General features: G+C 35.9%; 1 protein-coding gene across 7 annotated transcripts in view; it reads left to right on the top strand.

Moving 5' to 3' along the window:
* Nucleotides 1–27855, top strand: part of CDC42BPA (CDC42 binding protein kinase alpha) — a 328619-nt gene that overhangs the window by 32241 nt on the left and 268523 nt on the right. For all 7 annotated transcript variants that reach the window (XM_082834424.1, XM_082834427.1, XM_082834423.1 and 4 more), the window contains exon 2: nt 26008–26099. In XM_082834424.1, the coding sequence (XP_082690550.1) occupies nt 26008–26099 (92 nt within the window). The remainder of the gene's footprint in view (nt 1–26007; nt 26100–27855) is intronic.

Genomic DNA, 27855 nt, shown 5'->3' with positions numbered 1-27855 from the left:
TTAATAGTTTTATTTTAAAGTCTATTTTATCTGATATGAGTATTGCTATTCCAGCTTTCTTTTGATTTCCATTTGTATGGAATATCTTTTTCCATCCCCTCACTTTCAGTCTGTATGTGTCCCTGGGTCTGAAGTGGGTGTCTTGTAGACAGCATATATATGGGTCTTGTTTTTGTATCCATTCAGCAAGCCTGTGTCTTTTGTTTGGAGCATTTAATTCATTCATGTTTAAGGTAATTATCGATATGTATGTTCCTATGACCATTTTCTTAATTGTTTTGGGTTTGTTTTTGTAGGTCCTTTTCTTATCTTGTGTTTCCCACTCAGAGAAGTTCCTTTAGCATGTGTTGTAGAGCTGGTTTGGTGGTGCTGAATTCTCTTAGCTTTTGCTTGTCTGTAAAGCTTTTGATTTCTCCATTGAATCTGAGTGAGGTCCTTGCCGGGTCAAGCAATCTTGGTTGTAGGTTCTTCCCTTTCATCACTTTAAGTATATCATGCCACTCCCTTCTGGCTCGTAGAGTTTTTGCTGAGAAATCAGCTGTTAACGTTATGGGAGTTCCCTTGTAAGTTATTTGTCGTTTTTCCCTTGCTGCTTTCAATAATTTTTCTTTGTCTTTAAGTTTTTGCCAATTTGATTACTGTGTGTCTCAGTGTGTTTCTCCTTGGGTTTATCCTGTATGGGAGTCGCTGCGCTTCCTGGACTTGGGTGGCTATTTTCTTTGCCATGTTAGGGAAGTTTTTGACTATAATCTCTTGAAGTATTTTCTCTGGTCCTTTCTCTGTCTCTTGTTCTTCTGGGACCCCTATAATGCGCATGTTGTTGCATTTCATGTTGTCCCAGAGGTCTCTTAGGCTGTCTTCGTTTCTTTTCATTCTTTTTTCTTTATTTTGTTCCACAGCAGTGAATTCCACCATTCTGTCTTCCACGTCACTTATCTGTTCTTCTGCCTTAGTTATTCTGCTATTGCTTCCTTCTAGTGTATTTTTTATTTCAGTTATTGTATTGTTCATCTCTGTTTGTTCGTTAATTCTTCTAGGTCTGTGTTAAACATTTCTTGCATCTTCTTGATCTTTGCCTCCATTCTTTTTCTGAGGTCCTGGATCATGTTCACTATCATTATGCTGAATTCTTTTTCTGGAATGTTGCCAATCTCCACTTCATTTAGTTGTTTTTCTGGCATGTTATCTTGTTCCTTCATCCGGTACATAGCCCTCTGCCCTTTCATCTTGTCTGTCTTTCTGTGAATGTTGTTTTTGTTCCACAGGCTTCAGGATTGTAATTCTTCTTGCTCTCTGTCTCCTTTTATAGTAAGGGATGTGTCCTGCCCAGGATTACTTGTGAGGTCCTGGCATGTCCAGAGCAGAAGTTCAGGTTTTCTGAGTCATGGTAGTACTCTGTCCCACTCCTCTTCCTTGCCTCAGGCATTGTCATCAAACTCTCAATTGTAAGAGCTGGGAGCACTTGTAAAACTCTAGCTCTGAGTGGGTGGTGCTCAGAGACATACTGCTGCTTGGTGCTCAGGGCAGGGCCTCCAAGTCCCACTACGTCTGCTTCAGTGCAGGCATGGAGTATCTGCCACAGTAGACTCAGCAGCTACAGGGTGGCATGGCTGTGTGCTCTGGGCTGCTTTTAGGAGCCCTGGAATAGCTGCTTCTGTGGGCTTCATGTCTTGTGGGCTGTGGGATACAAGACAGGACCCTGGCTTAGAATTGCCCTGGCTGGGATGAGGTTGGTGGCCCTTTGCTGGCTGACTGCCTCTGTCCCACAGCTTGGGAAACTCAGCCTGCTGATACCCTTAAGAGCTGTGTTTTGAGAAGCCGTGGAATTCCCCAGGCATGTCTGGGGTGTCAGAAGTAGGGACAGAACAAAAAGCCTGAGGGTCTAGGGCTCTGAAGCTACATACCCCAATGTGGTTTTGGGTAAAACCAGGGCAGGCAATCGGGAAAAAGAGTTCCAATAATTAAAAGGACTTTTAAATGTGTATAATGGTTATTAACTTGAGAGAATGTGGGAGTAATTTCCCCCCCTGTTGTCAACTCCAGAATGAGGGAAAGAATTTGATGGCTATCACCCTTTTAATGTGAAAGAGAAATTAAGAAATGTACTGTTAAAATTTTTAAAAGTACAGGGAACCATATTCTCTGTGATTTCAAGTATGTCAAAATAGAAATATGGAAAAAATAAACATGTTTGCTCAATAACAAAAACAAACAAAAAATTAAACGAAAACATTTTTTTCTTTTAATTGCATCATTAGAGAGGTTTTAATAGGGCACCAGACTGACTTTCCTAGTTTGGTTTGGGCCTAGATTCTCATGTGGCTCAGCATTTTCCCTGCTCACACATGGCATAGTATTTGGGAGTATGGAGGACTGGAATTTGGGAGAATGTGGTGAAGGGGGAGGCAACAGGCCTGGCACTGTATGTGGACTATGGAACAGGCACTAGACAGTTGCTGATGGAGTGTTGGCCACCAGTAGCAGCAGTTATGTCCCTGGGCACCTCAGAGGCGGTTTTGGCCCTGAGAAAGGGTTCTGACACCCTGAACTGCTGTACTGGGATCCCTGGCTGGCAAACTTACCTTAGAGTGACGAGGAGAGGGAGAGGGCTAAGAAAATGATTCCTATCAGTAGCCAAAACAACCCTCCTCACATACTGCAGGTGATCCCTGTTAGAAAACAAAACCTCCAGCATGGAGTCCTTTTTAAAGATACCGTCATTCACTTACACCTGAGAGTCAAATTAAAATCAGATTAAAACATTTTGTGAAAATACAAATTGTCAGTTTCACTTAAAATTATCTATTAAAGCTCAGGATTGTGATACTCGTCTTCAAATTGAGGTAGCGGTACCATTAGTGCATGAAGGCACCCCAAGGGTATGTGGGTACATATAGTTTAATGGGAGTCAAATTCCAGATCCTCAACTTCCATAGGTATTCTTTTCTAAGATCCATCTGTTTGAGAACACTATGAAGTCTTTTCTTTTTCCACTCCCATTTTATAATTGCTTGTTTCCCGCTTTATAAGATAAAGGCATACTTCTTGTCTCAAATCTGTGGTTCATGCTTTAGCTTGTGAAAATCTCTTCGGTGCAAAACAAAAGGGACTATTTGAGAATGCATAGCTCCCAAGGGAGGGCATAACAAAAAGCTCTATAAAAAGTATTGAGGCAGGTGTTTTATTTCACTAGCTTACAAACTAGTAATGAAGCTCTATCAGTCATCCATAATCTTTCTGAAAACTCTGAAGCAAAATGGCTGACATTGGGCTATGTAATAACACACTCATTTGAGTTAAAAATTAAAGTCAGACCTTTTCTAACAAAATAAGTCTTATGTTATAGATTGGTTTGATAATGAGGTTTGGCTTTGCCAATTAGATTATATGGTGGACATTTCCCATAAATTTTCATAAATTCCAGGTTTTAATAGAATTCTATTTAAAGCATATATGCAGTATGAAATATACTGGAAGTCACATCATTTACAACTGTTAAACCTATAATTATTTGAGCTATAATTTAAAACTGTTCAAAGGAGTACGTTGTTTTTCAAAACCTTTGTAGAGCTAGTATGTGAACAAAAATAATTTCATGACCACTGCTGGGGTGTTGTGGGAAAAGCCTGGGTTTTAGAGTCATTCTGAGTACCCTAGCTTTGGATCTTGTCCTTGGCAATATGCCTTTAGAAGTTGACTTAAAAACTGCTTAAGAGTTTTATCCAATGTATCTATTCCTAATTTTCTAAAAGGTTTTAAGTTTTTTGTTATTTTAATATAGATTAGTATTGCATTTTATTATTTTTTTGTGTTTGTTGAGATAATCATTTGATTTTTCATCTTTATTCCATTGATGTGGTGATAAACATTAAGTTTGAATATTGAATCAATCTGGCATTCCTTCATTAGACCCAACTTAGTTGTGATGTATAACATATTTTTGGATTTGATTTACTAGTGCTTTGATTATGTTTTTTTTGCATTGTGTACACAAGAGAGATTCTTTTCTTTTGATGTCTGTGTAAAGTTTTGGCATCAACATTATGCTGCCCTCACAAAACACGTTGAAATGTACTTCTTCGTGTAATGTTGGTGTCATTACTACCTTAGATATTTGAAAGTTTGGAAGAATTCAGTGACAAATCTATCTCATCCTGGAGTTTTCTTTCCAGAGAGATTTTAAAGTAGGGATTCAGTTTCTTTATTAGATGTAGGATTATTCAAGTTTCCTATTATTTCTTGTGTCATTTGACAAGTTGCATTTTTTAGGAATTTGCCCACTTAATGTTAATTTAAAAATTTATTGGCATAAACTTGTTCTAAACGATGATTTTCTGGTTACTCTCTTAAGATCAGTAATTGTGTACATTTTTTAATTCTAATATTGCTTATTTACGTCTTCTCTTTCCTTGGTCTCTTTTTAGAGATCTTGTGAAAAGATCTTGTCAGTCTTGTGAAAGAACCAATTTTTTGTAATGTTGATTTTCTCTATTTTCTATTAATCTGTACTCTCATCTGTATTATTTTCTTTCATTTACTTTTGTTCTTTTCCCCATCTTTTAAAGTTCTTTGATTAGCCTGTTAATTCTCAGCATTCTTCTTTTCTAATATAAATTTTAAGGCTTTAGATTTCTAAGTACCACTGTAGGTACATCCCACACATTTTGATATGTTGTCTTTTTATTATTGTTCCATGTTAAATGCTTTCTTATTTCCTATTTCTGTTTTCTTCTTTGAACTATGAGTTGTTTAGAGGTGTGTTTTAATTTCCAAATGCTTTAAAAAAAGTTATTATTTAAAAAAATTTCCTTTGAGAAGATAAACAAAATAGTTTGAGAAGATAAACAAAATAGATAAACCACTAGCCAGACTCATCAAGAAAAAAAGGGAGAAGACCCAAATCAATAGAATTAGAAATGAAAAAGGAAAGGTAACAACTGACACTGCAGAAATAAAAGAGATCATGAGAGATTACTACAAGCAACTCTATGCCAATAAAATGGACAATCTGGAAGAAATGGACAAATTCTTAGAAAGGCACAACCTGCCAAGACTGAATCAGGAAGAAATAGAAAATATGAACAGACCAATCACAAGCACTGAAATTGAAACTGTGATTAAAAACCTTCCAACAAAGAAAAGCCCAGGACCAGATGGCTTCACAGGCGAATTCTATCAAACATTTAGAGAAGAGCTAACACCTATCCTTCTCAAACTCTTCCAAAATATAACAGAGGGAGGAACACTCCCAAACTCCTTCTACGAGGCCACCATCACCTTGATACCAAAACCAGACAAGGATGTCACAAAGAAAGAAAACTACAGGCCAATATCACTGATGAACATAGATGCAAAAATCCTCAACAAAATACTAGCAAACAGAATCCAACAGCACATTAAAAAGATCATACACCATGATCAAGTGGGGTTTATTCCAGGAATGCAAGGATTCTTCAATATACGCAAATCTATCAATGTGATAAACCATATTAACAAACTGAAGGAGAAAAACCATATGATCATCTCAATAGATGCAGAGAAAGCTTTTGACAAAATTCAACACCCATTTATGATAAAAACCCTGCAGAAAGTAGGCATAGAGGGAACTTTCCTCAACACAATAAAGGCCATATATGACAAGCCCACAGCAAACATCATCCTCAATGGTGAAAAACTGAAAGCATTTCCACTAAGATCAGGAACAAGACTTGCCCACTCTCACCACTCTTATTCAACATAGTTTTGGAAGTTTTAGCCACAGCAATCAGAGAAGAAAAGAAAATAAAAGGAATCCAAATCGGAAAAGAAGAAGTAAAGCTGTCACTGTTTGCAGATGACATGATCCTATACATAGAGAACCCTAAAGATGCTACCAGAAAACTACTAGAACTAATCAATGAATTTGGTAAAGTGGCAGGATACAAAATTAATGCACAGAAATCTCTGGCATTCCTATATACTAATGATGAAAAATCTGAAAGTGAAATCAAGAAAACACTCCCATTTACCATTGCAACAAAAAGAATAAAATATCTAGGAATAAACCTACCTAAGGAGACAAAAGACCTGTATGCAGAAAATTATAAGACACTGATGAAAGAAATTAAAGATGATACAAATAGATGGAGAGATATACCATGTTCTTGGATTGGAAGAATCAACATTGTGAAAATGACTCTACTACCCAAAGCAATCTATAGATTCAATGCAATCCCTATCAAACTACCACTGGCATTTTTCACAGAACTAGAACAAAAAATTTCACAATTTGTATGGAAACACAAAAGACCCCGAATAGCCAAAGCAATCTTGAGAACGAAAGAAGGAACTGGAGGAATCAGGCTCCCAGACTTCAGACTATACTACAAAGCTACAGTTATCAAGACGGTATGGTACTGGCACAAAAACAGAAAGATAGATCAATGGAACAGGATAGAAAGCCCAGAGATAAACCCACGCACATATGGTCACCTTATCTTTGACAAAGGAGGCAGAAATGTACAGTGGAGAAAGGACAGCCTATTCAATAAGTGGTGCTGGGAAAACTGGACAGCTACCTGTAAAAGTATGAAATTAGATCACTCCTTAACACCGTACACAAAAATAAGCTCAAAATGGATTAAAGACCTAAATGTAAGGCCAGAAACTATCAAACTCTTAGAGGAAAACATAGGCAGAACACTCTATGACATAAATCACAGCAAGGTCCTTTTTGACCCACCTCCTAGAGAAATGGAAATAAAAAGAAGAGTAAACAAATGGGACCTAATGAAACTTAAAAGCTTTTGCGCAGCAAAGGAAACCATAAAGAAGACCAAAAGACAACCCTCAGAATGGGAGAAAATATTTGCAAATGAAGCAACTGACAAAGGATTGATCTCCAAAATTTATAAGCAGCTCATGCAGCTTAATAACAAAAAAACAAACAACCCAATCCAAAAATGGGCAGAAGACCTAAATAGACATTTCTCCAAAGAAGATATACAGAGTGCCAACAAACACATGAAAGAATGCTCAACATCACTAATCATGAGAGAAATGCAAATCAAAACTACAATGAGATATCATCTCACACCAGTCAGAATGGCCATCATCAAAAAATCTAGAAACAATAAATGCTGGAGAGGGTGTGGAGAAAAGGGAACCCTCTTACACTGTTGGTGGGAATGTAAATTGATACAGCCACTGTGGAGAACAGTATGGAGGTTCCTTAAAAAGCTACAAATAGAACTACCATATGACCCAGCAATCCCACTACTGGGCATATACCCTGAGAAAACCATAATTCAAAAAGAGTCATGTACCAAAATGTTCATTGCAGCTCTATTTACAATAGCCCGGAGATGGAAACAACCTAAGTGTCCATCATCGGATGAATGGATAAAGAAGATGTGGCACATATATACAATGGAATATTACTCAGCCATAAAAAGAGACGAAATTGAGCTATTTGTAATGAGGTGGATAGACCTAGAGTCTGTCATACAGAGTGAAGTAAGTCAGAAAGAGAGAGACAAATACCGTATGCTAACACATATATATGGAATTTAAAAAAAAAAAATGTCATGAAAAACCTAGGGGTGAAACAGGAATAAAGACACAGACTTACTAGAGAATGGACTTGAGGCTATGGGGAGGGGGAAGGGTAAACGGTGACAAAGCGATAAAGAGACATGGACATATATACACTACCAAACGTAAGGTAGATAGCTAGTGGGAAGCAGCCGCATAGCACAGGGAGATCAGCTCGGTGCTTTGTGACCGCCTGGAGGGGTGGGATGGGGAGGGTGGGAGGGAGGGAGACGCAGGCGGGGGGAGATATGGGAATATATGTATATATATGACTGATTCATTTTGTTGTGAAGCTGAAACTAACATACCATTGTAAAGCAATTATACTCCAATAAAGATGTTAAAAAAAAAAATTTCCAACTTATTTCCATCGTGGCCTAGTATTTGTTCCATGTATATAAATGTTCCACATGTTTTTCAAAATAATGTTTCTCCTGCAGTTGTTGTATGTGTCCAGTAGACCGAACTTGTTATTTAGATTTTCAGATTTTTATCTGCTTCACCTATAAATTATTGTGTATTAAAGTTATCTATCTTGATGGGGTATTTTCCAGTTTTTCCATGTAACTCTCTCAATTTTTGCCAATTATATACTTTGAGTAATACTAGATTAATTAAATGATGAAATGTAGAATTATTTTATTTTCATGATGATTTGCACCTTTTATGTAATGACAATCGTTATCTTTAGTTAGGATTTTTGCCCTATAGTTCCTCTTTTTTTCCCTTATTATAAATAATGTGGCTTTATTTTGGTTATTTATGTGGTTTGTTTTTCCATCCTTTTATTTTAATCCTCTCTGTATTCTTGTGTTTTAATGTTTTTTGGAAAAGCATCTGACTGGATTTTTCTCTCTCAGTGTGAATCTTTGTATTTTGACTGTAACAGGCCATTTACATTTATTGTAAATACAGAATTATTTGGATTTATTTCTACCATTTTTTTTCCTTTTTAAAAAGACTTTGAAAATATTTATGTTTTCATATGTTTTCACTATCTTTTGGATTAATTCAGTTTATTTTCCTGAATCAATTTTCCCCTCTACTTGTTTGATTGACAAACATTCCATTTCTTTTCCTTTAGAGGTTACCCATTTGAAACTTAATACATGTAAGTTATCAAACTGTGAAGTTAATCACTGTCTTTTATGCTTCTCCCAAGGATGCTCTCCTGTGATTCCTAGTCTCTATTTCTTTTGAGAGAGAGAGAATCTAATTGAGATAGCTTGGATCAAGTTTCTCCTTCTGAATCATAGCCATTGTAAGGAGTGGGGCAGGGGGAGGGTTTAGTAGAGATATGGCCACTAGGTTCTTCTCTTTTACCCCTTACCACCCCTCCTTTCCCTTCCTTGTACCATATATTATTGTCTCTTATCTGCCATTCAGGAGATATCTACTACAGAATTGCTGCAAACCCAAATATATCTAATTCTATATACTTTCTGTAAGACTTTTTTCCTCACAGATTCCCAGTTTGGGGAATTGTGGGGAAATCTCTTCTTCCTCCTCTTCTTCCTCCTTCTCCCCCTTCTCTTTCCCCTCCTTATCCTTTCCCTTCTCTCCCTTCTCCCTACTTCCCCTTCCTGTTTTTTTTTTTTTTTTTGTATATGTGAATATTTGAAACCTATCAAAGTCAGTCCCCCCACCCCAATTGATATCTCTCCATGGTTGTGCTGTTTCAGAAGGCTTGGGTCATTTATGTCTTTTTCCTTGGTCTGTCCCTTCTTTTCCATTAGTGCTTATCTGCTTGAGAATTCCTAGGAAACTTTGAATGTGACATAGGTGTTCCTATACAAATAAATGACACCTGTGTGTCTCACACTCAAAGGTTTTAGCAGGCAAAGACGTTCTTCTGAAGTCTCCACTGGCTATCATTCTTTTCATTTTAACTTGAGCTCCTTACCATTTTTATTAATCGTCTTATAGCCACGTCTTCCCTTTTTGATTTTTTCATCTTATCTGTTTATAAAATACTTACCTTATCTTGCCAGTACCTTTGGGTTAATAGATAGTCTCCATAAAGAAACTGAGAATTAGGTTAAGAAACTTATCCAGTATTGCATAGCTATTCAATTACAGTCAGGTTTGGAACTCAGGATCCAAACTGTGAAGACAGAGCTCTTAATTATTTGATATATTTGATTTAAGGCTTTTTAAATGTATGTTTTAAAATCAAGTTATTAAAAAAAAATTACCTACCATTTGCCCCATTTTCTATTATAAAGTTCTTTTTCTCTAACTACATTGCAAGAGCTCTTTGAATTTTAGGAATAGCAGCCCTTTGACTTTCACAGTTTACAGGTATTTTCCCTGTTTGTAATATAATTTTCTTTTAAATTTATTCAGAGAATTAAAAAAATCTATAACTTTTAGATGAGCAACAAAGATATATTGTATAGCACAGAGAATTATAGCCATTATCTTGTAATAACTTATAATGGAGTATAATATGCAAAAATACTGAATCACTATGCTGTATACCTGAAACTAATATAATATTGTAAATCAACTATACTTCAATTAAAAATGTACTTTAGGGCTTCCCTGGTGGCGCAGTGGTTGAGAGTCCGCCTGCTGGTGCAGGGGACACGGGTTTGTGCCCCAGTCCAGGAAGATCCCACATGCTGCGGAGCGGCTGGGCCCGTGAGCCATGGCCGCTGGGCCTGCGCGTCCAGAGCCTGTGCTCCGCAACGGGAGAGGCCACAGCAGTGAGAGGCCCATGTACGCCCCCCCCCCCCCCAAAAAAAGTAACTTTAAAATTCTGTTGAATCTTTCTGTCTTTTCCTTTAGAGTTTTTGCTTTTGGCATATGATTAGAAAAGTTCCTCCTCATCCCAAGATCATAAAAATGTCCTATTCTAATACATTTATGGTATACATAGGTTGTTTTTTAGATAATCTACCTATATTTAGACTGATACTTTTTTTAAAAATAAATTTATATTATTTATTTATTTTTGGCTTCGTTGGATCTTTGTTGCTGCGTGCGGGCTTTCTCTAGTTGCAGCGAGTGGGGCCTCCTGTTCATTGCTTTGCACGGGCTTCTCATTGCGGTGGCTTCTCTTGCTGCGGAGCACGGGCTCTAGGCATGCAGGCTTCAGTAGTTGTAGCACGTGGGCTCAGTAGTTGCAGCTCACGGGCTCCAGAGCGCTGGCTCTGCAGCTATGGCACAGGGGCCCAGCTGCTCCGAGGCATGTGGGATCTTCCCGGACCAGGGCTCTAACCCACATCTCCTGCATTGGCAGGCGGCCTCCCAACCACTGTGCCACCAGGGAAGCCCCTAGACTGATACTTTTTAAATACATTTTTAATAGCTGGTAAAACAAGACCCTTCATATTTCTTTTTAAATGTTTTAAAAACATGTAAAAAATATAAACAAAGTGGCCAAACTATTTTTTTTACTTTTGTCATATTTTAAACATATGGAATAATTTAAAAACACCATTTTATAGTAGTGTTCTTACCAGCTGAGTGGAAATAAATTTATATAGTATCTATATTTTCTCTTTTTTGAGATTTACTTCCCATAAAACTGTTATATAAAATTTCCTGTGAACCTATTATTTATTTATGCATTATTAATAGTGGTGATAACTGAAGATATTTGAAAGAAGTTATGTGATGAGAGTAAATTGTTACTATGGGAAGACTAAGTAACTAGTCATTTCTAGCACAGTGGCTGGTACTGAACAGGAGCTCAATAAGGAATTAAATGTAGAATTAAATGATTAATGAAGACATTTTATTGGTGAATTTATGAGACTCAACCTTATAGAATTGATCAAATTAGGGATGCTAATATATTTGCTAGTCTTATAGGAAGCAAAGTAGGTGAATTTAGAATGCTAGTTTAGTGATTTACAATAAAGAATATATCTATCGATCATTGGAGTTAGTTGTGTCAGCCCTACTGGTGCTTTTTTTTTTCTTGCAGAAAGTATTTTATTAGAAGTTTGCCTAAAGAATGGAGTTGGAATAAGGATAGTTACTCTAATGGATTTAAGTTCTGATAGCCCATGGCAGGAATGGGCTATTCCATGGCAGGAATGACATGTCAGGTGGATTAATGTTTTGTTCATTTGTCAGCATCCCCATCTACTGTGCATGAAAGACTACTACTTAGGTTTCTCACTCACAAATATTCTCTCCTGATCAATATCGTCCTCCTGGACACATTCTTTCTTTAGTTATATGATGGTTTTACCATCAGATCATGCTCTTAGGAGCAGTTATTTAAAAAAATTTACATGTTATATTGGGTTGGCCAGAAAGTTTGTTCGAGTTTTTCCATAATCCCAAACTAACTTTTTGGCCAACCCAATACATGAACACAGGTTTATTTAAACCATTCAAACAATATATAAGTATAATTAGCATTTATTGAGCCTTTATATACATGAAATATCATGTTAAGTATTGTATTTTCTTATTTAATTGTAAAACAACACAACAACAGCACGAAAGTACTGTATACCAGTGTTCCCGGCAGCATTATTCACAATAACCCGACTGTTCATTAACTGATGAACGGATAAAAGAATGTGACACACACACACACACACACACACACACACACACACACAATGGAGTATGATTCAGCCCTAAAAAGGAATGAAGTTATGATACATGCTGCAACATGGATGACCCTTGAAAACATTATGCTAAGTGAAATAAGCCAGAAATAAACCACATGTTGTATGGTTCCACTTATATGAGATACCTAGAACAGGCAAATCAGAAATAAAGTAGATCATAGAGTTTACCAGGGACTGGAGCGAAAGGGGAATGGGGAACAATTGCTTAATGGTTGCAGAGTTTCTGTTTGGGGTGATGAAAAAGTTTTGGAAATAGAAAGCAGTTATGGTTGTACAACATTGTGAATGTAATTAATGCCAGTGATGTACTCTCAAAAGTGGTTAAAATGACATATTTTATGTTATATATATTTACCACAAAATAAAACTGAAAAAACAACCAACCTGTTGACTTAGGTTCTATTATTTCTATTTTGCAATGAGGTTCATAAAAGATAAGTAACTAGTATGAGATCATATAGCTAATAAGTGACAAACCCTAACCTTGAACTCAGGTCTGTCTGACCTCAGATTCCATATTTTTAATCAAATGTTTCTCTACTTTCAGTAGTAAAGGTGAAAGTCCCTCCTTTTCTGTGCCCTATGTCCATTCTCTTTCACAGAAGTTCTCTGTATTAATTGTTTGGCCTATATCTTTTTAGACTCTTTTCCTATGCATTCATTTAGGTATATGTGTGCAAATAACTGAACTTATTTCTGTTTCATTGGTCCAGGGTTCAGGAAGCTATGACACCATTGGACAAATCTGGCTCACCACCGGTTTTTATTTTAAAGAAATATTTTGTAAGGAAAGAAAGATTTTGTAAAGAAAGATGTTTTTAAATCTGTGCAATAAGTTCACGCTGTCTAGTTCCTAGTTCCTTCTAGTGTGTCATAGGAAGTAGAATTCATTGATGCTGGGAATGTGGAAAATGACATTCTCAGGCTATCATATGGCTTAAAAGGCTGATTTTTTTTTAATCAGGTGATATTTTCTGAGATGACATGTAATTTGGTTTAATATGTCTACATACTTAATACCTTTTAGAACGTGATTTCTTTTTTTAACTTATGTTTTTGTATTTATATTTTCTTTTTTGTTTTCTTAGGTGGGAGAATTTTATTTTATTTTTGTGTTTTTTTTTAAACATCTTTATTGGAGTATAATTGCTTTACAATGGTGGGTTAGTTTCTGCTTTATAGCAAAGTGAATCAGCTATACATATATATATATATCCCCATATCCCATATCTCCTCCCTCTTGCGTCTCCCTCCCACCCTCCCTATCCCACCCCTCTAGGTGGTCACAAAGCACTGAGCTGATCTCCCTGTGCTATGTGGCTGCTTCCTACTAGCTATCTATTTTATATTTGGTAGTATGTATAAGTCCATGCCACTCTCTCACTTCGTCCCAGCTTACCCTTCCCCCTCCCCGTGTCCTCAAGTCCATTCTCTATGTCTGTGTCTTTATTCCTGTCCTGCCCCTAGGTTCTTCATAACCATTTTTTTTTTTTAGATTCCATATATATGTGTTAGCATATGGTATTTGTTTTTCTCTTTCTGACTTACTTCACTCTGTATGACAGACTCTAGGTCCATCCACCTCATGACAAATAACCCAATTTCGTTTCTTTTTATGGCTGAGTAATATTCCATTGTATGTATGTGCCACATCTTTATCCATTCATCTGTCGGTGGACACTTACATTGCTTCTGTGTCCTGGCTATTGTAAATAGAGCTGCAGTGAACATTGTAGTACATGACTCTTTTTGAATTATGGTTTTCTCAGGGTATATGCCCAGTAGTGGGATTGCTGGGTTGTATGGTAGTTCTATTCTTTTATTTTAAATTAATTTTTATTGGAGTATAGTTGCTTTACAATGTTGTGCTAGCTTCTACTGCACAGCAAAATGAATCAGCCATACATATACATATATCCCCTCCCTTTTGGGTTTCCCTCCCATTTAGGACACCACAGTGCATTAAGTAGAGTTCCCTGTGCTATACAGTAGGTTATCATTATTTATCAGTTTTATACATAGTACTGTATATATGTCAATCCCGATCTCCCAATTCCTCCCACCCCACCCCTTTCCCCCTTGGTATCCATACATTGGTAGAACATCATTTCTTAATCTAGGATTATGAAGTATCTAGTAATCTTTCTGTATGATATATAAAATTTGAGGTATATGTGCTTTTTCTTTTTCTTTTTTTTTTTTTTGCTATACAGGCCTCTCACTGTTGTGGCCTCCCCCGTTGCGGAGTACAGGCTCCGGATGCGCAGGCTCAGCAGCCATGGCTCACAGGCCCAGCCGCTCCGTGACATGTGGGATCTTCCCGGACCGGGGCACGAACCCGTGTCCCCTGTATTGGCAGGCAGACTCTCAACCACTGCGCCACCAGGGAAGCCCTGTGCTTTTTCTTTGGGAGGAGTTCATAGCCTTATACCATATTCTTGAAGTAGTCTGTGATCTCTCTGTAAACTCTCCCTTTTTTTGAGTTATTGATTAAGAGGTTTTTTTTTTTATTTTAAATAAGGTTTGAGTAGTTATAAACAGCATAGAGAGAAGTAAATTGGTGATTTAAATTCATTATTTTATCATATATGCACATGTTACTATTTAAAATAACATTAAATTTCAATGACTATACCTTTAATTTCTTGACTTTTTTGGGTAGATTTTCGTATCTGTTTTATCATTTATATTCTATCTCTTAGTCATCATTACCCACTTATTTTATGGTGTTTTTTAGATCGTACTATTCTCTTGAGTTCTTGGGGGTACTAATGTTCCTGTTTGTTTCAGTTGCCTACTTTACACTGTGGTGGACTATTTCCTCATGTGGTTTAAATTTTTAGATTGTGAGCTCACTTTTGATTGGGGTACATTTTTCTGGGTTGAGTTCTGTTCTCTCTCAGTGCTTTGCTCTGTGGGGTTGGGACTGGATTTAATACTCATTTCTTGGCTGAGGACTCCTTTGCCACAGGAGCAGTATAAATTCAGACTCCAAACTGTCACATGCTCCCCCATTACATTACCCCCCACTCCATCCTGGGCTGCTCCCCTAAACCAAGAGTCAGAAGTTTTGTTATTCCCTTACGTGGAGAAAGGGTCCTGGGTCCTGATTTTAATCAGGAGTGTTGATTGCATTCTTTTCCCCCTCTTAGGTCATGAGCAATACCGGCATGTTTCCTGTGGATCTGTTAGCGACTGTGCCCAGGACCAATATTATGCTTTTTGCAGCATCTGCTCCTGTGTTTTGATTGGACTTTTTATTTCTGGCTCTTGGGAATTTCCCCATCTCTCTCTCTCTCTATTTTTTGAGTTTGAATGTATATTTAAAATTTCTCATGGGTGTCTCTTATTCAGCATTTCTGTGGGTTTGCTGCATGGTTTTATGTGTGTGGATCCGTTACCTTTGCCTGTTAAGGTGCCAAAACCATAAACACATATGGACTATTTGGAAACTTCTTTCAGTAATCAATTATTTAAAAAATTAAAAAATACTCTGTCAAAGATACTATTTTATAGGCTTAAACATCAATAACACAGTGCTACACTTGTCCTCCTGTCATTGCTAAACATCTCAGAAACATACCACTTGTAATTTTATTCTTCGTACAGGTGATCAGTATATAGTTGCAGTATATTTCATAATCTACTATATATTAATTTAAAACTACATTGTATATTTTATTTGTAAAATGTAGACATAAAACCTGATAAAATTGGTAAAAGTTTAATGTGACTTCAGTAACTATTCTTTTGTCATTGCTCCCTCATATTTCTCTTCCTCCCTCCCTTTTGCATGGATTTTCTCCCTGCCTTAGTTTTGGTCCCTGATTCTCATGTTCCTCCACTGCAGATTAGTATCAGCATCCATACTGGAAGGACATGCAGTAGAAAGGATAAGGGAGAGGACAACTGGAAGGATGGACACCCACTGGAGAAATCTGAGAGGAAAGGGAGGAAGCAGAATCATGGGTGAAGGGAAGGTTAAAATCTCTTGCTCCAGTACTCACTGTTCTCTTCTAGGCCTCTTTATGCCTTCAGGCTCTGTCTTTGTTTTTATTCTTCATCCTCTCACTTTCCACTTTCTTTTTCTATTGGAACCACTAACTAGGTTCCTTTCTCAAGCCATGGCAGCTAATATTACCAGTGGTTTGAAACCAGCAGACTGTTCCCATGAGGCCTGGACAGTAGCTGTTGGGAGGAGGCAGGCTGGAGGGGAGGACTGAAGGAGACTCCGTGTTTAGATCTTGGGCTACATTCAGCAGGGAAAAGGGTATGCCTTGCAAGGTATACCTGGCATTTCATATTGAAACTTTGAATTCTTTTTACTTTAGAATCATTCATTCATTTATCCATTCGTTTATCAGTGTACAGTGAACCAGGCAGTGTGTGAGTGGCTCAGATAGAAATATGCTTTCTTTCCAGCTTCAAAGAGATTTTTTTTAACTTAGAATTATTTCATATTTGATTTCTTAAATTCCAGTATCTGTGTTAATTTCAGAACTTTTGGGAAGAAAGAGACATGTTATATTGGAAAGGCTTTGGAGCCTGACAGATCAGAGCTTCAATCCTATTAGTACCACTTACTAGTAATCTTCAGAATTTATTTTACCTTTCTGAACCTGTTTTCTTTTCTGTAAAATGGGAATAATAATACTTGTCATTCATATCTCCTTCTCTTCATGCATGTGCTTTGTATCTTTCTGCAGAACTAATTTTCTCCCCGGCTTTTAGCCTTGTGGTAGAACGCTTACCCCAATAACTACTGAGTTTTTATGTTAATTCTTATAACCACTTGCAGAGACTAAGTCTTTCTGAGTTCAGTTGTAAATTATTTGTTCCACAGCTTTGGTCAGTTTTCTACTCTGGATCACTTTACTCTGACCTGTGAAGTGTGGCCCCACAATATATACTTAACCTTCCCCTGAGATTCTAGGGGAGATTTTCAGAGAAAGGAGAGTGAGGTGGCGTGGCACAGATTTCAGAAAGTATGTGCCACAAGTGAAAGCGCTGAACTGGGCAGCACTAAAGAAAGTCAACATATTGTTATCATTAGATGGTGTAGTACTTTGTGAAAGGTCACTGAATATAGCATTTATTCAGTATAGACATAGCCATTGTTTAGCAGTACAGCAGACTGGATTGGGCCCTTATATTGCCTTGATTTTTGTCAAGGACAGTAGTGTAGTGATTATTAATTCTTTGAAAATTACTGTAATGAATACAGAGTTTTTGCAACTAGTCTTATATATCCAAAATTATTTAAATTACACCGAGTGCCTGAAATGGCCTTTTGGTAGATAGAATTCATGATTTTTTTTTTACATATCTTTGTATAAAGCATTTTTGGGGACTTCCCTGGTGGTGCAGTGGTTAAGAATCCGCCTGCCAATGCAGGGGACATGGGTTTGAGCCCTGGTCTGGGAAGATCCCACATGCCGCAGAGCAACTAAGCCCGTGCACCACAATCAGTGAGCCTGCAAGCCACAACTACTGAGCCTGCGTGCCACAACTACTGAAGCCCATGTACCTGGAGCCTGTGCTCTGCAACAAAGAGAAGCCCCCCACTCACTGCAACTAGAGAAAGCCTATGCACAGCAACGAAGACCCAACGCAGACATAAATAAATAAGCATTTTTGTTAGATAGTGCTAATGAACTTTTGGCAGTAAATTGAGTTTATAATCAAATTTTTCAAATGCAATATAGAAATAAATGTTCCAGTAGTTGAAATTGTGAATCATCTCATTCTATTTCATGATTTCATTTAATATCTGACCCTCAGCTCTAATAATGTGTTAGGGCATCTTTTAAACTGTCTCAGACATTGTGAATGGAGTGCTCAGTAATAAATTGTACAGCTTTTAACTTTGTTTTGGTTCATTTTCTTTGTACTATCTGAGTATCATAAGATACCTATATACCCCTCTATAGATTTTAATAGTTATTGTTGCTTATTTGTACCACAGATTATAATAATAGGTATAATATACCTTAAGTGTTAGCTCTGCAGCAACTTTTTTTTGGGACTTCTGCTTTATCCTTCGGAGGAACTTGAAGTATGTATTAATAATACCTTTGTTTTGTGACCCTGAGATATAGTAGAAATCAAAGCTCCTTTTAAGTATTGGAGATTGATGTTATAATTTATTTGAATTATAGTTATGCTCCCATTTTCAGTTCTAATAAGGCCTTTATGTATCAACCCATTGCTGGATTGTCTCTGTGGACTCCCGCTTGGGCCCCAGTCTGGTCAAAGCCCCCTGCCTCAGTGAGGGTGTGGTGTGGGGGGAGAGTCTTTTCCCGTGAGGATTTCCACAGCCAGTAACCAAACCAGTGCTGAGACTGAAACAGCACAAGCTTTATTCAATGGCCAGAGAATGGAGAAGCAGGAACTTAGTTCCAAATCAGTTTCTTTTAGGGGGAGCAGTCAAGGTGAGATTTTTAAACGTAGGGTTAATGAGGGGGAGGCACATGCATTGGTTTTATTGGAATAGGCACTGTTCTTCCTGGAACTGGTATGCCACCTCCTTTTCTTCCTGCTATGGTCCAGTACTTCCTGTCATGGCTGTTGGTGAGTGTGTCATTTAGCAAGCTAAAGTATTACAATGAACGTATAATGAGGCTCAGGGTCTACGGGAGGTCAGGTCTCTCACCATCTTGGGTTTCACCAGTTCTAACCAGGTCTGGTGGCCTCTTGTTTTTCTCTTCTGGTGGTTTCCTGTAAGACAAAGATAACACTTACCCCCAGCTTAGATTCTCTCAAGGAAGGGGGAGAGTTAGAGTCTGGGAGTAACAGCCATGGTAAGAAACCCATCTTGTCAAACTGTGTGTGTGTGTGTGTGTGTGTTAAGGTTTCTTCCTTAAAAAGCTTTATTGAAATATAATTCACAGAGTAAACAATTCACTCATTTGAAGTATGCAATTCAGTGGTATTATCTTACTGTTTTATCTTATTAATTTAAAAAAGTTGTGGTAAAGTACAGTTGACAATGTGGAGATTAAGGGTGCTGACCCCTGCACGTGGAAGATCCACCTATAACTTTATAGTGGGCCATCTGCATCTGCGATTCTGCATCAGAGGTTCAGAACCAACTGCAGATAGTGTAGTACTGCAGTGTGCATTTATTGAAAAAAATCCGCTTGTAAGTGGCCCCTTGCAGTTCAAACCCGTGTTGTTCAAGGGCCAACTGTATGTAATACAAAATTGCCATTTTAACCGTACAAATTTATTGGCATTAATTACATTCACAGTGTTGTGCAACCATCACCACTGGCTATTTCTAAAACTTTTCATCATCCCAAAAAGAAATTCTATAACCATTAAGCAATGACTCCCCATTTTCCACCCTCCCTCCAGCACCTGGTAACCTTTAATCTATTTTCTATGTCTATGAATTTGCCTGTTCTAGATATTTCATATAAGGTGAGTCAAACAAGAATTGCCTTTTTATGTCTGGCTTATTTCTTTTAACATTTTATCATAATGTTTTTAAGATTCATCCATGTTGGAGCATGTATCAGACTTTTATTTCTTTTTTAGGTTGAACTGTTGTTGTATGTATATACCACATTTTGTTTATCCATTCATCTGTTGATGGACCTTTGGCTATTGTGAATAATGCTATAATAAACATTGGTGTACAGGGATCTATTGGAATCCCTTTTTTCAGTTCCTTTGGATATATATCTAAAAATAGAACTGCTGGGTCATAAGGTAAATCTATGTTCAGTTTTTTGAGGAACTGCCAAACTTTTCCAAAATAGCTTTTTACATTCATACATAAAAAGTACTTTACATTCCCACCAGTAATGTATGAGGGTTCCAGTTTCTCTAAATCCTTGTCAACACTTGTTATTTTCTGTTTTGTAAAATTTACTTATTTATTATTATTATTGTTATTATTATTTATAGCTATCCTAGAGGGTGTGAAGTGATATCTCATTGTGGTTTTGGTTTGCATTTCCCTAATTATTGGTGTTTAGTAACTTTTCATGTGCTTTTTGGCTATTTGTATATCTTTGGAGAAATATTTAATCAAACCTTTGCCCATTTTTTAATAGGGCTGTTTTTCAATTGTTGAGTTGTAGGAGTTCTTTATATGTTCTAGTATTAATTCTTTTTCAAATGTATGATTTGCAAATATTTTTCACCATTCTGTAGGTTTTTTAATTTCTCTCTTAATACTAAACTTTGATGTACAAAAGTTTTAAATTTTGATGAAACCAGTTTATTTTTTTCTTTTATTGCCTGTGCTTTTTGTGTCATGTGCACAAAATCGTTGCCATATCCAATGCCATGAAGATTTTCCCGTGTTTTCTTCTACAAGTATTTATAGTTTTAACTTTTAAGTTGAGATCTTCGATGCACTTTGAGTTAATTTTTGTATTTGGTGTAAAATAAGGATCCATGTTCATTCTTATGTATATAGATATCTTGACTCCTTACCTGTACATACTTTGACATCTGTTTTCTCAGAAATGAAAGCATTCTCTTAGATATCTCCACAGTACAATTATTAATTTAGCAAATTTAACCCTGATACATTATATAATACATATTTAATATTGAAATTTCACCAGTTATCCCAATAATATCCTTTATAGCAATGTTTATTTTTTATTTTTGGCTATGAGTTCCAGTCCATTATTACACATTGCATTTAGTTTTTTTTTTTTTTTAAGTAGTTATGTATTCAGTATTTTATTTTTATTTTTATTTTTGGCTGTGTTGGGTCTTCGTTTCTGTGTGAGAGCTTTCTCTAGTTGCGGCGAGCGGGGGCCACTCTTCATCGCGGTGTGTGGGCTTCTCACTGTCACGGCCTCTCGTTGCGGAGCGCAGGCTCCAGATGCGCAGGCTCAGTAGCTGTGGCTCACGGGCCTAGTTGCTCCGCGGCATGTGGGATCTTCCCAGACCAGGACTCGAACCCATGTCCCCTGCATTGGCAGGCAGATTCTCAACCCCTGCGCCACCAGGGAAGCCCGCATTTAGTTTTTATTTTATTTTATTTATTTATTTTTTGGCCATGCTGTGTGGCTTGCGGGATCTTAGTTCTCCAACCAGGGGTAGAACCCGCACTCTTGTGTCAGTGAAAGGGTGGAGTCCTAACCACTGGATCACCAGGGCATTCTGCATTTAGTTTTAATGTCTCTTTAGAATCTTTTAATCTGGAGCAGTTCTTTAGACATTTTTTTATCTTTCAGTGTCCTTGTTGTGTCTTGAAACTTGTCATACCACAGGCCAGTTATTTTTTAGATTGTTCCTGAATTTAAGTTTGTCTGATTATTTCCTTGTGATTAGAGTCCAGTTATCTGTCTTTGGCAGATGTGTAGTTGTAAGTGATATTAATTAATTAATTAATTTTTTTTCCTCCTTATATATATTTTTCCTTCTACTTTGATTTTAGTCTCTTGGTCTGACCTTAACATATTTGACACCTTAATTTTCAGCCTTCCTTCTTTCCCAGTATAAATATTGAGGGCTTTCCCCTCCCCACCGAGTTATATTCTAGAAGTCTTGATATGTAATATTTTTATTATTAAGTAGTTCTGAATATTTTCTAATTACCTTATTACTTTCTTCTTCAAAATTATTGTCAGATTTCAGAGCTTATGGGCTTTCCTCTGGTCTTCCTGTTCTTGATTTCTAATTATATTAATTGCATAGTACTCATAGAATTTTATTTTTGTGTTCCCAATACTTTGAATTTTGTTGGAGGTAGTTTTACCTTGCATATTATAAAAATTTGTAGAGGTTCAGTGTGTGTTTGAAAATTAATTCTTCAACTCTTAGGTGGAGTGTTACATGTATGCCACTCAATACACTAAAAAAATTGTTTTTTGGTCTGCTTGAGCTATGAGTTACTGAGAGAGAGAGTAAAATCCCCCTTTAGGAAGGTGAGTTTTTTTCTTCTTTATGTCTGTCAATTTGGCTTTACACATTTGGAGGTTATGTTGTTGGGTGTATACATGTTTAGACTTATTGTGTCCTGGTTAATTTCAGCTGGGTTTTTTTTTTTTAATCATTATGTATGACTCCTTTTAATTTCTATTCCACTAATGCCTCCCCACCCAATACCTCTTTCATCTAATATCAGTATGGCTATATTGATTTTTTGGTGGGTGAGAGCCGAGGGTTAACATTAGCCTTTATTTACTTTTTTTGAAATTTTACGTAAATTCAGGTAAGAACCTACTAAAACAGAAGAGAAAACTCCACAGAATTTTAGAAAGGATAAACAAGTCTAAATAATGTATATTTGGAAAAATAGTTGTAAAATATGCAAACTTTCCAGCAATATTAGTAAAGAAAAATAATGAAAATAGACCTAAATATATAATATTAGTAACTAAAAAGGGGTCAAACCTATTCATATAGTAGAGTTTTATAAAGAAAAGAATATTGTCACCCTATTCCAATAAATTTGAAAATTTCAATGCAATATGTAATTTCTTAAAAAAAATAATTAATACAGTTGTCACAGGTAGAAATAGAAAAATGAAAATGACAGTGTGAAAGAAGTGAAATATTAAAAATCCAACAAAATGACACGTGCAAGATGTTTCACTGGCAAGTTTTAGCAGACCTTATAGTCATAGTCTCCTTTATTGTCTTCTGAAAGGTTTGTAGTTTTGTTTTTCACATTGAGATCTTTGAAAAACCTGGAATTATTTTATTTTAGAGAAAAGAAAAGGAGAGGAAGCTATGCAACATAGTTAATGAGGTTGGTTTATTATTGGTACCAAACCAGATGAAGATAGTACAGAAAAAATATAATTGTAAACCAGAATTGTTTATAAACACAAATGTAAGATTCCTAAGTAAAATCAAAGCAAAGCAATTTCATCTATATATTAAAAAATTACATTATAACCAAGTAACGTTTATCTCAAGGTATACAAAGATGTATCAGCTTCTAAAATCTTTTTAAGTAAAATGTCATGTTAAGAGAATGAAAAAGAAAACCAAATCTTGTCCACAGAGGTTGTAATTAACAGTCCTACCAGTTATGTGTGAGAATACCTGTTATTTGTACTCCGGCAAACACTTGGTGGTTTCAGGTTTTTTATTTTTGGCATATTTGGTTGTTAAATAATAGAATATTAGCAGTAAGTTTATTTGCATTTCTCTCATTTCTTGTAATGTGAGCATAATTTTTTGGGTGTAAGTCTGTTTTAAACACACTGAAAATTTAAAATGGGAGAGTAACACTTATTGCATAATTTGTTTACTTGAGGACAGGGACTATTTTATTTATCTTCATACTTCTAACATCTTATAAAATGCTTGGCATATAGCGGGTATTCAAAGTTACTTTTTGAGTGAATTGAATAAATATTTAGTAAACTATGAGCCTTCTGAAGAAATTTGTGACTTAACTCATTTTTGAATGTCTGAAAATAGAATAATTTTGCTATGTCAAAGAAATGGGATTTTTACTAGCAGGTTCCAGGAAGTAAAGAATGGACAGGATTATTCTTCTAGTTTATGTTAATACTACAGGCTCCCATAAAGCGTGGATAGCTCATAAAATCCTTAATCCTAATTATGCATGATTTAACAGTATTCATTTGCTTGGTGCTTTCAGGGTGTATACTATTGCATGGAAAGATAACATCATTTATATTTTGACATATTGTTATCCTTTGTACCTTGCTAAAAGATTGTTTCAACAATCATTTGCTTACCTGAATTGTATTTCAGTTACTCTAGTTTTAAAAAAGTTTCTTTCCCTGCTTTACGGTAATGTTTTAGAGGATTGAAATACCTAGATTTCTAACCTTTTAGATAAGTAGGATGTTACCCAGAGGAAGGTATACACAGAATTATTCTTTAAGAATAAACATAGTTGTCTGTGATGAAATGCTGTTTGGATTTAGGGTCAAAACGAGACAAAGATATAGAACATACCGTCTATTTGGATTAAGGTATTTGGAAATCTTGAGGGGGTCAGGGTAATAAACAGTGAAGTAAAAGAAATAAAGAACTGTTAAGCGTAATGTTGTAGACTGCTTTGTGATATTTTCCAGCTCTAGCTAGCAACTAGCCTAGCACTCTTCTCACACTGGCTGGCTCCACATCTTTATTTTTAATTTACACATTTCTATGTGTACTATTCTTAACCAAGTATTTCTGATATGCTTGTGTAGAAGCTGGGAAAGGGAGGGACACTAGTCTCAAGATGATTTCACTCTTCCTTGCCATTCCCTTATAACCCACCTATACCTTTGTAAATAGTCTATTTGTAAATAAGCCTTCCTCAGATTGGGATAATTTATTTCCTGTTAGGACCCTGACTGATTCCCAGTTGCCACAGTCTCACCGTTTGTCCAGTCCAGATTGTTCAAAACCAAGATGTCTTGGTCATTTTATCAAAATGTTCACTTCCTGGCTGCCATGGTTTTACATCTTCTCTCTCTTACAGTATGAGATCCTTTATACCTTTATTCAAATTTGATCTGTTTCTTTGATCATCTTTTCTGTTGTGTGAATTCCAAATAGAGATTCAATCTCTATTTCCTTTCCTTATAATCTAAAACACCAATACAGAAATCTCTAGTAGACTGGGTTTTGCAATGTGGAATACCCCTCTTTCCTAAAGTATCAGTAGTTAGGGCTAAATACCTTTAGACCAAAGCAAGTGGTAAGGCCTGCTGTGTCTCTTTCCCTTTCTAATGCTCAAATACATACCTTTGATCTTCCACACTCTCGTGCATGGTAGGAAAGAGAAGAGAGCTGTACCCATATACAGTGACTATTTAATTGTATTAACTCCTTTTTGTGTGAGAATAAGGAGGGACATGAGGGGAGGAAAGGAGACAGGTCTAAATTTCTCTTAAGGCAGCAGAGCATGCAGTTGGTTTTATAATTTTTTAAAAAAATGTCAATATGTTCCCTATAATTAATAGAATAATGTCTAAGTTCCTTGCATGGCATCCAAGGCCACTTCCATTTTCCATTTTCTAGCCCTGAGTTCTTTGTATTTCTTCTTATAATTCTATAACAGCAGTGGATTATTTACCATTATCACCCAAGTTCACTTTCTTGTCTCTCTTCGTTTGCTTATATTGCTCCCTCTGTTGGGAATATTTATAGTACATTGCAAACAGGCAAATTAACAAAAGTCTTAGTCCTCAAGGTCCAGATCCAATGTTAGTTCCTCTGTGAAACATTAGTGTTCTTACAAGAGAATTAGGGTTCCATTTTCACTGATCCTGAAGCACTTTGTATTTATCTCTATTAGAAACTTTTATCACATTACTGTGTTATATGTGTGTACATACTGTATCTATTTCTGAAGACTGAGAAGTTCTTGAATGAAGGTACCATATTGTAATTATATTTGTTTTAAGCTCCAGTAAATGCCACCATACTTTGTATAATGTCAGCTCTTGCTAAAGGCATGTTAAAATGATCAATAAATGAATGAGTGTGACAAATATTAATTTACTTGGTGGGGATTGCTGAATTTCTCTCTGGTGCCAAGAAATTTGCTTTTACTTCTTGGACCTTTGTGCTAAAATATGTATCTAGCATTGAGTTAGAATACACGGAATGTTTAAAATGAGAATAAATTGGTCTGATTTGTACATCACTAGTACTTTGCATTATTTGGTGTTTAAAAAAATATTTCTCACCCAAAATATAATTCATATATAAGAAATAAACATCATATGAAAATTAAATCTATTTCTTCTCAATATAGTTTGATGAGACTATTAAATACTTTGGCGTAATCCTTAATCCTTATTTTTATTTTTATTGTTTAAGTAAGAAATATCTTTATTTATATCTGATTTTTATCACAGTTCATTAAGTAATTGATGTTGCCTTTTTGTTTCAGCTAAACCATTTACTTCTAAAGTGAAACAGATGCGATTACATAGAGAAGACTTTGAAATATTAAAGGTGATTGGTCGAGGGGCTTTTGGAGAGGTAAGAGATAAAGATTTTATAGAAGATCTGATAATTGTTTTGCAAGCTATTTTATACAGTCTGTGAGAGAATTTAACTGAAATATTATTTACTTGGTGTTGTAATTGATATCATTGATCAGAAATCATTAAACTTCTGAATGAAGTCTTTCTACATGGAATTTTTTTCCAAGATATTTCTGTTTTTCGTATGTCATTGAAGTTTGAGTATGTTTCTGTAGTCTCTTCTGTTCCATTGGTCTGTCTCTCACTGCCTTAAATTACTTTAGTTTAAGAAGTCTTGATATCTGGTAGTGTGTATACTCTAACTTCCTCCCTCTTCTCCTCTGTTCTTGGCCCTTTATATTTTCATATAATTTTAGAATAAGTGTTTCAGTTTTTACCTACTCTTAAAAATCCACATCCACACCCAGCACCCACACGTCTGCTGGAATTCTGATTAGGATTGCCCTGAAACTAGAGATTACTCTGTAGATGATTGACATCTTAACAATATTGAGTCAGCCATCCATGAACATGGTATATGCCTCCATTTATTTAGGGCTTTATAAATTTAACACACTAATTATTTGTAGTTTCCATTCAGTAGAGTGGATTTATACATCTTTCAGCAGATTTATTCCTAGGTACGTGATATTCTTTATGTTATTTTAATTAGAATTATTGGTTAAGTTTCATTTTCTAATTGTTTTTGCTGGTAGTTAGACACAATTGAATTCTGTTTATTAACCTCATACCCAGCAACCTCACTAATTTTACTTTTAAAATCATGAATTGTGTTGGATTTTAATAAAATGCTTTATCAGCATCTTTTGAGACACTCACGGCTTTTCTCCTTTACTATGTTAATGTGTTGAGTTACACTGGTTTATTTTCAATGTGAAACTAACCTTACATCTCTAAAATAAGCCAACTTTGTTGGGATGTATTATCCTTTTAATTTACCTTTGGACTCAGTTTGCTATTGTGTGTGTTGTGTGTGTTTTGGATCTTTGAGAGAAATTGGCCTGTAATTTTCCTACTTATCACATCCTGATCAGATTTTGGTATCTTGGTTATTCTGGCCTCATAAAAAGAGGGAGGTATTTCCTTTTTTACTGTTCTTTAGAGGAGTTTGAGAAGATTGTTATTATTTCTTTCTTATATGCTTAGAAGATTTCACTGGTGAAGCCATTTGAGCCTGGAGGTTCCTAGAGAGAGAGTTTTAAATTATATAATTAATTTTTTAAATTGGAATTGAACTATTTGGATATTTTGTATAGATGTGTCAGTTTTGCTAGGTTCATCCATGTCATCTGGTTTTTCATATTTACTATATTGGCCGTTTGCACTTCTCATTTTTTTCATTTGTTATACTTAGCGGTTTATCAATTCTGTTATTTTTTCAATGAATTAACTTTTGCCCTTTGTATTTTTCTATGGTAGATTAGTTTTCTGTTTCATTAATTTCTGCTTTTATCTTTTAATGTTCTTTTCTCCCTTTGGTTTCAACTTGCTGTTCTTTTTCTAACTTTTTGAGTTAGATGCTTAGAGCATTGATTTCTAGATCTTTTCAAATGTGCTGTACTTTTTCCTCTAAGCAGCTTTAGCTATAGCAAAGTTTTGATATGTCATATTTTCATTATAGATTTCCTCAAAATACAATGTGATTTCCAATGTGATTTTAAATTTCTGTTATGGTTTTTTTGATCTATGATTTTAGAAGTTTATCGCTCCATCTCTAAGTATTTGGAGGGTTTTTAGTTATATTTCTGTTT

Source organism: Leucopleurus acutus (genome assembly GCF_964270905.1).
Source record: "Leucopleurus acutus genome assembly, chromosome: 2".
NCBI classification, from domain to species: domain Eukaryota; kingdom Metazoa; phylum Chordata; class Mammalia; order Artiodactyla; family Delphinidae; genus Leucopleurus; species Leucopleurus acutus.
Note: the sequence above shows the minus strand (reverse complement) of the source record. Positions and strands in the feature narration are given on the sequence as shown.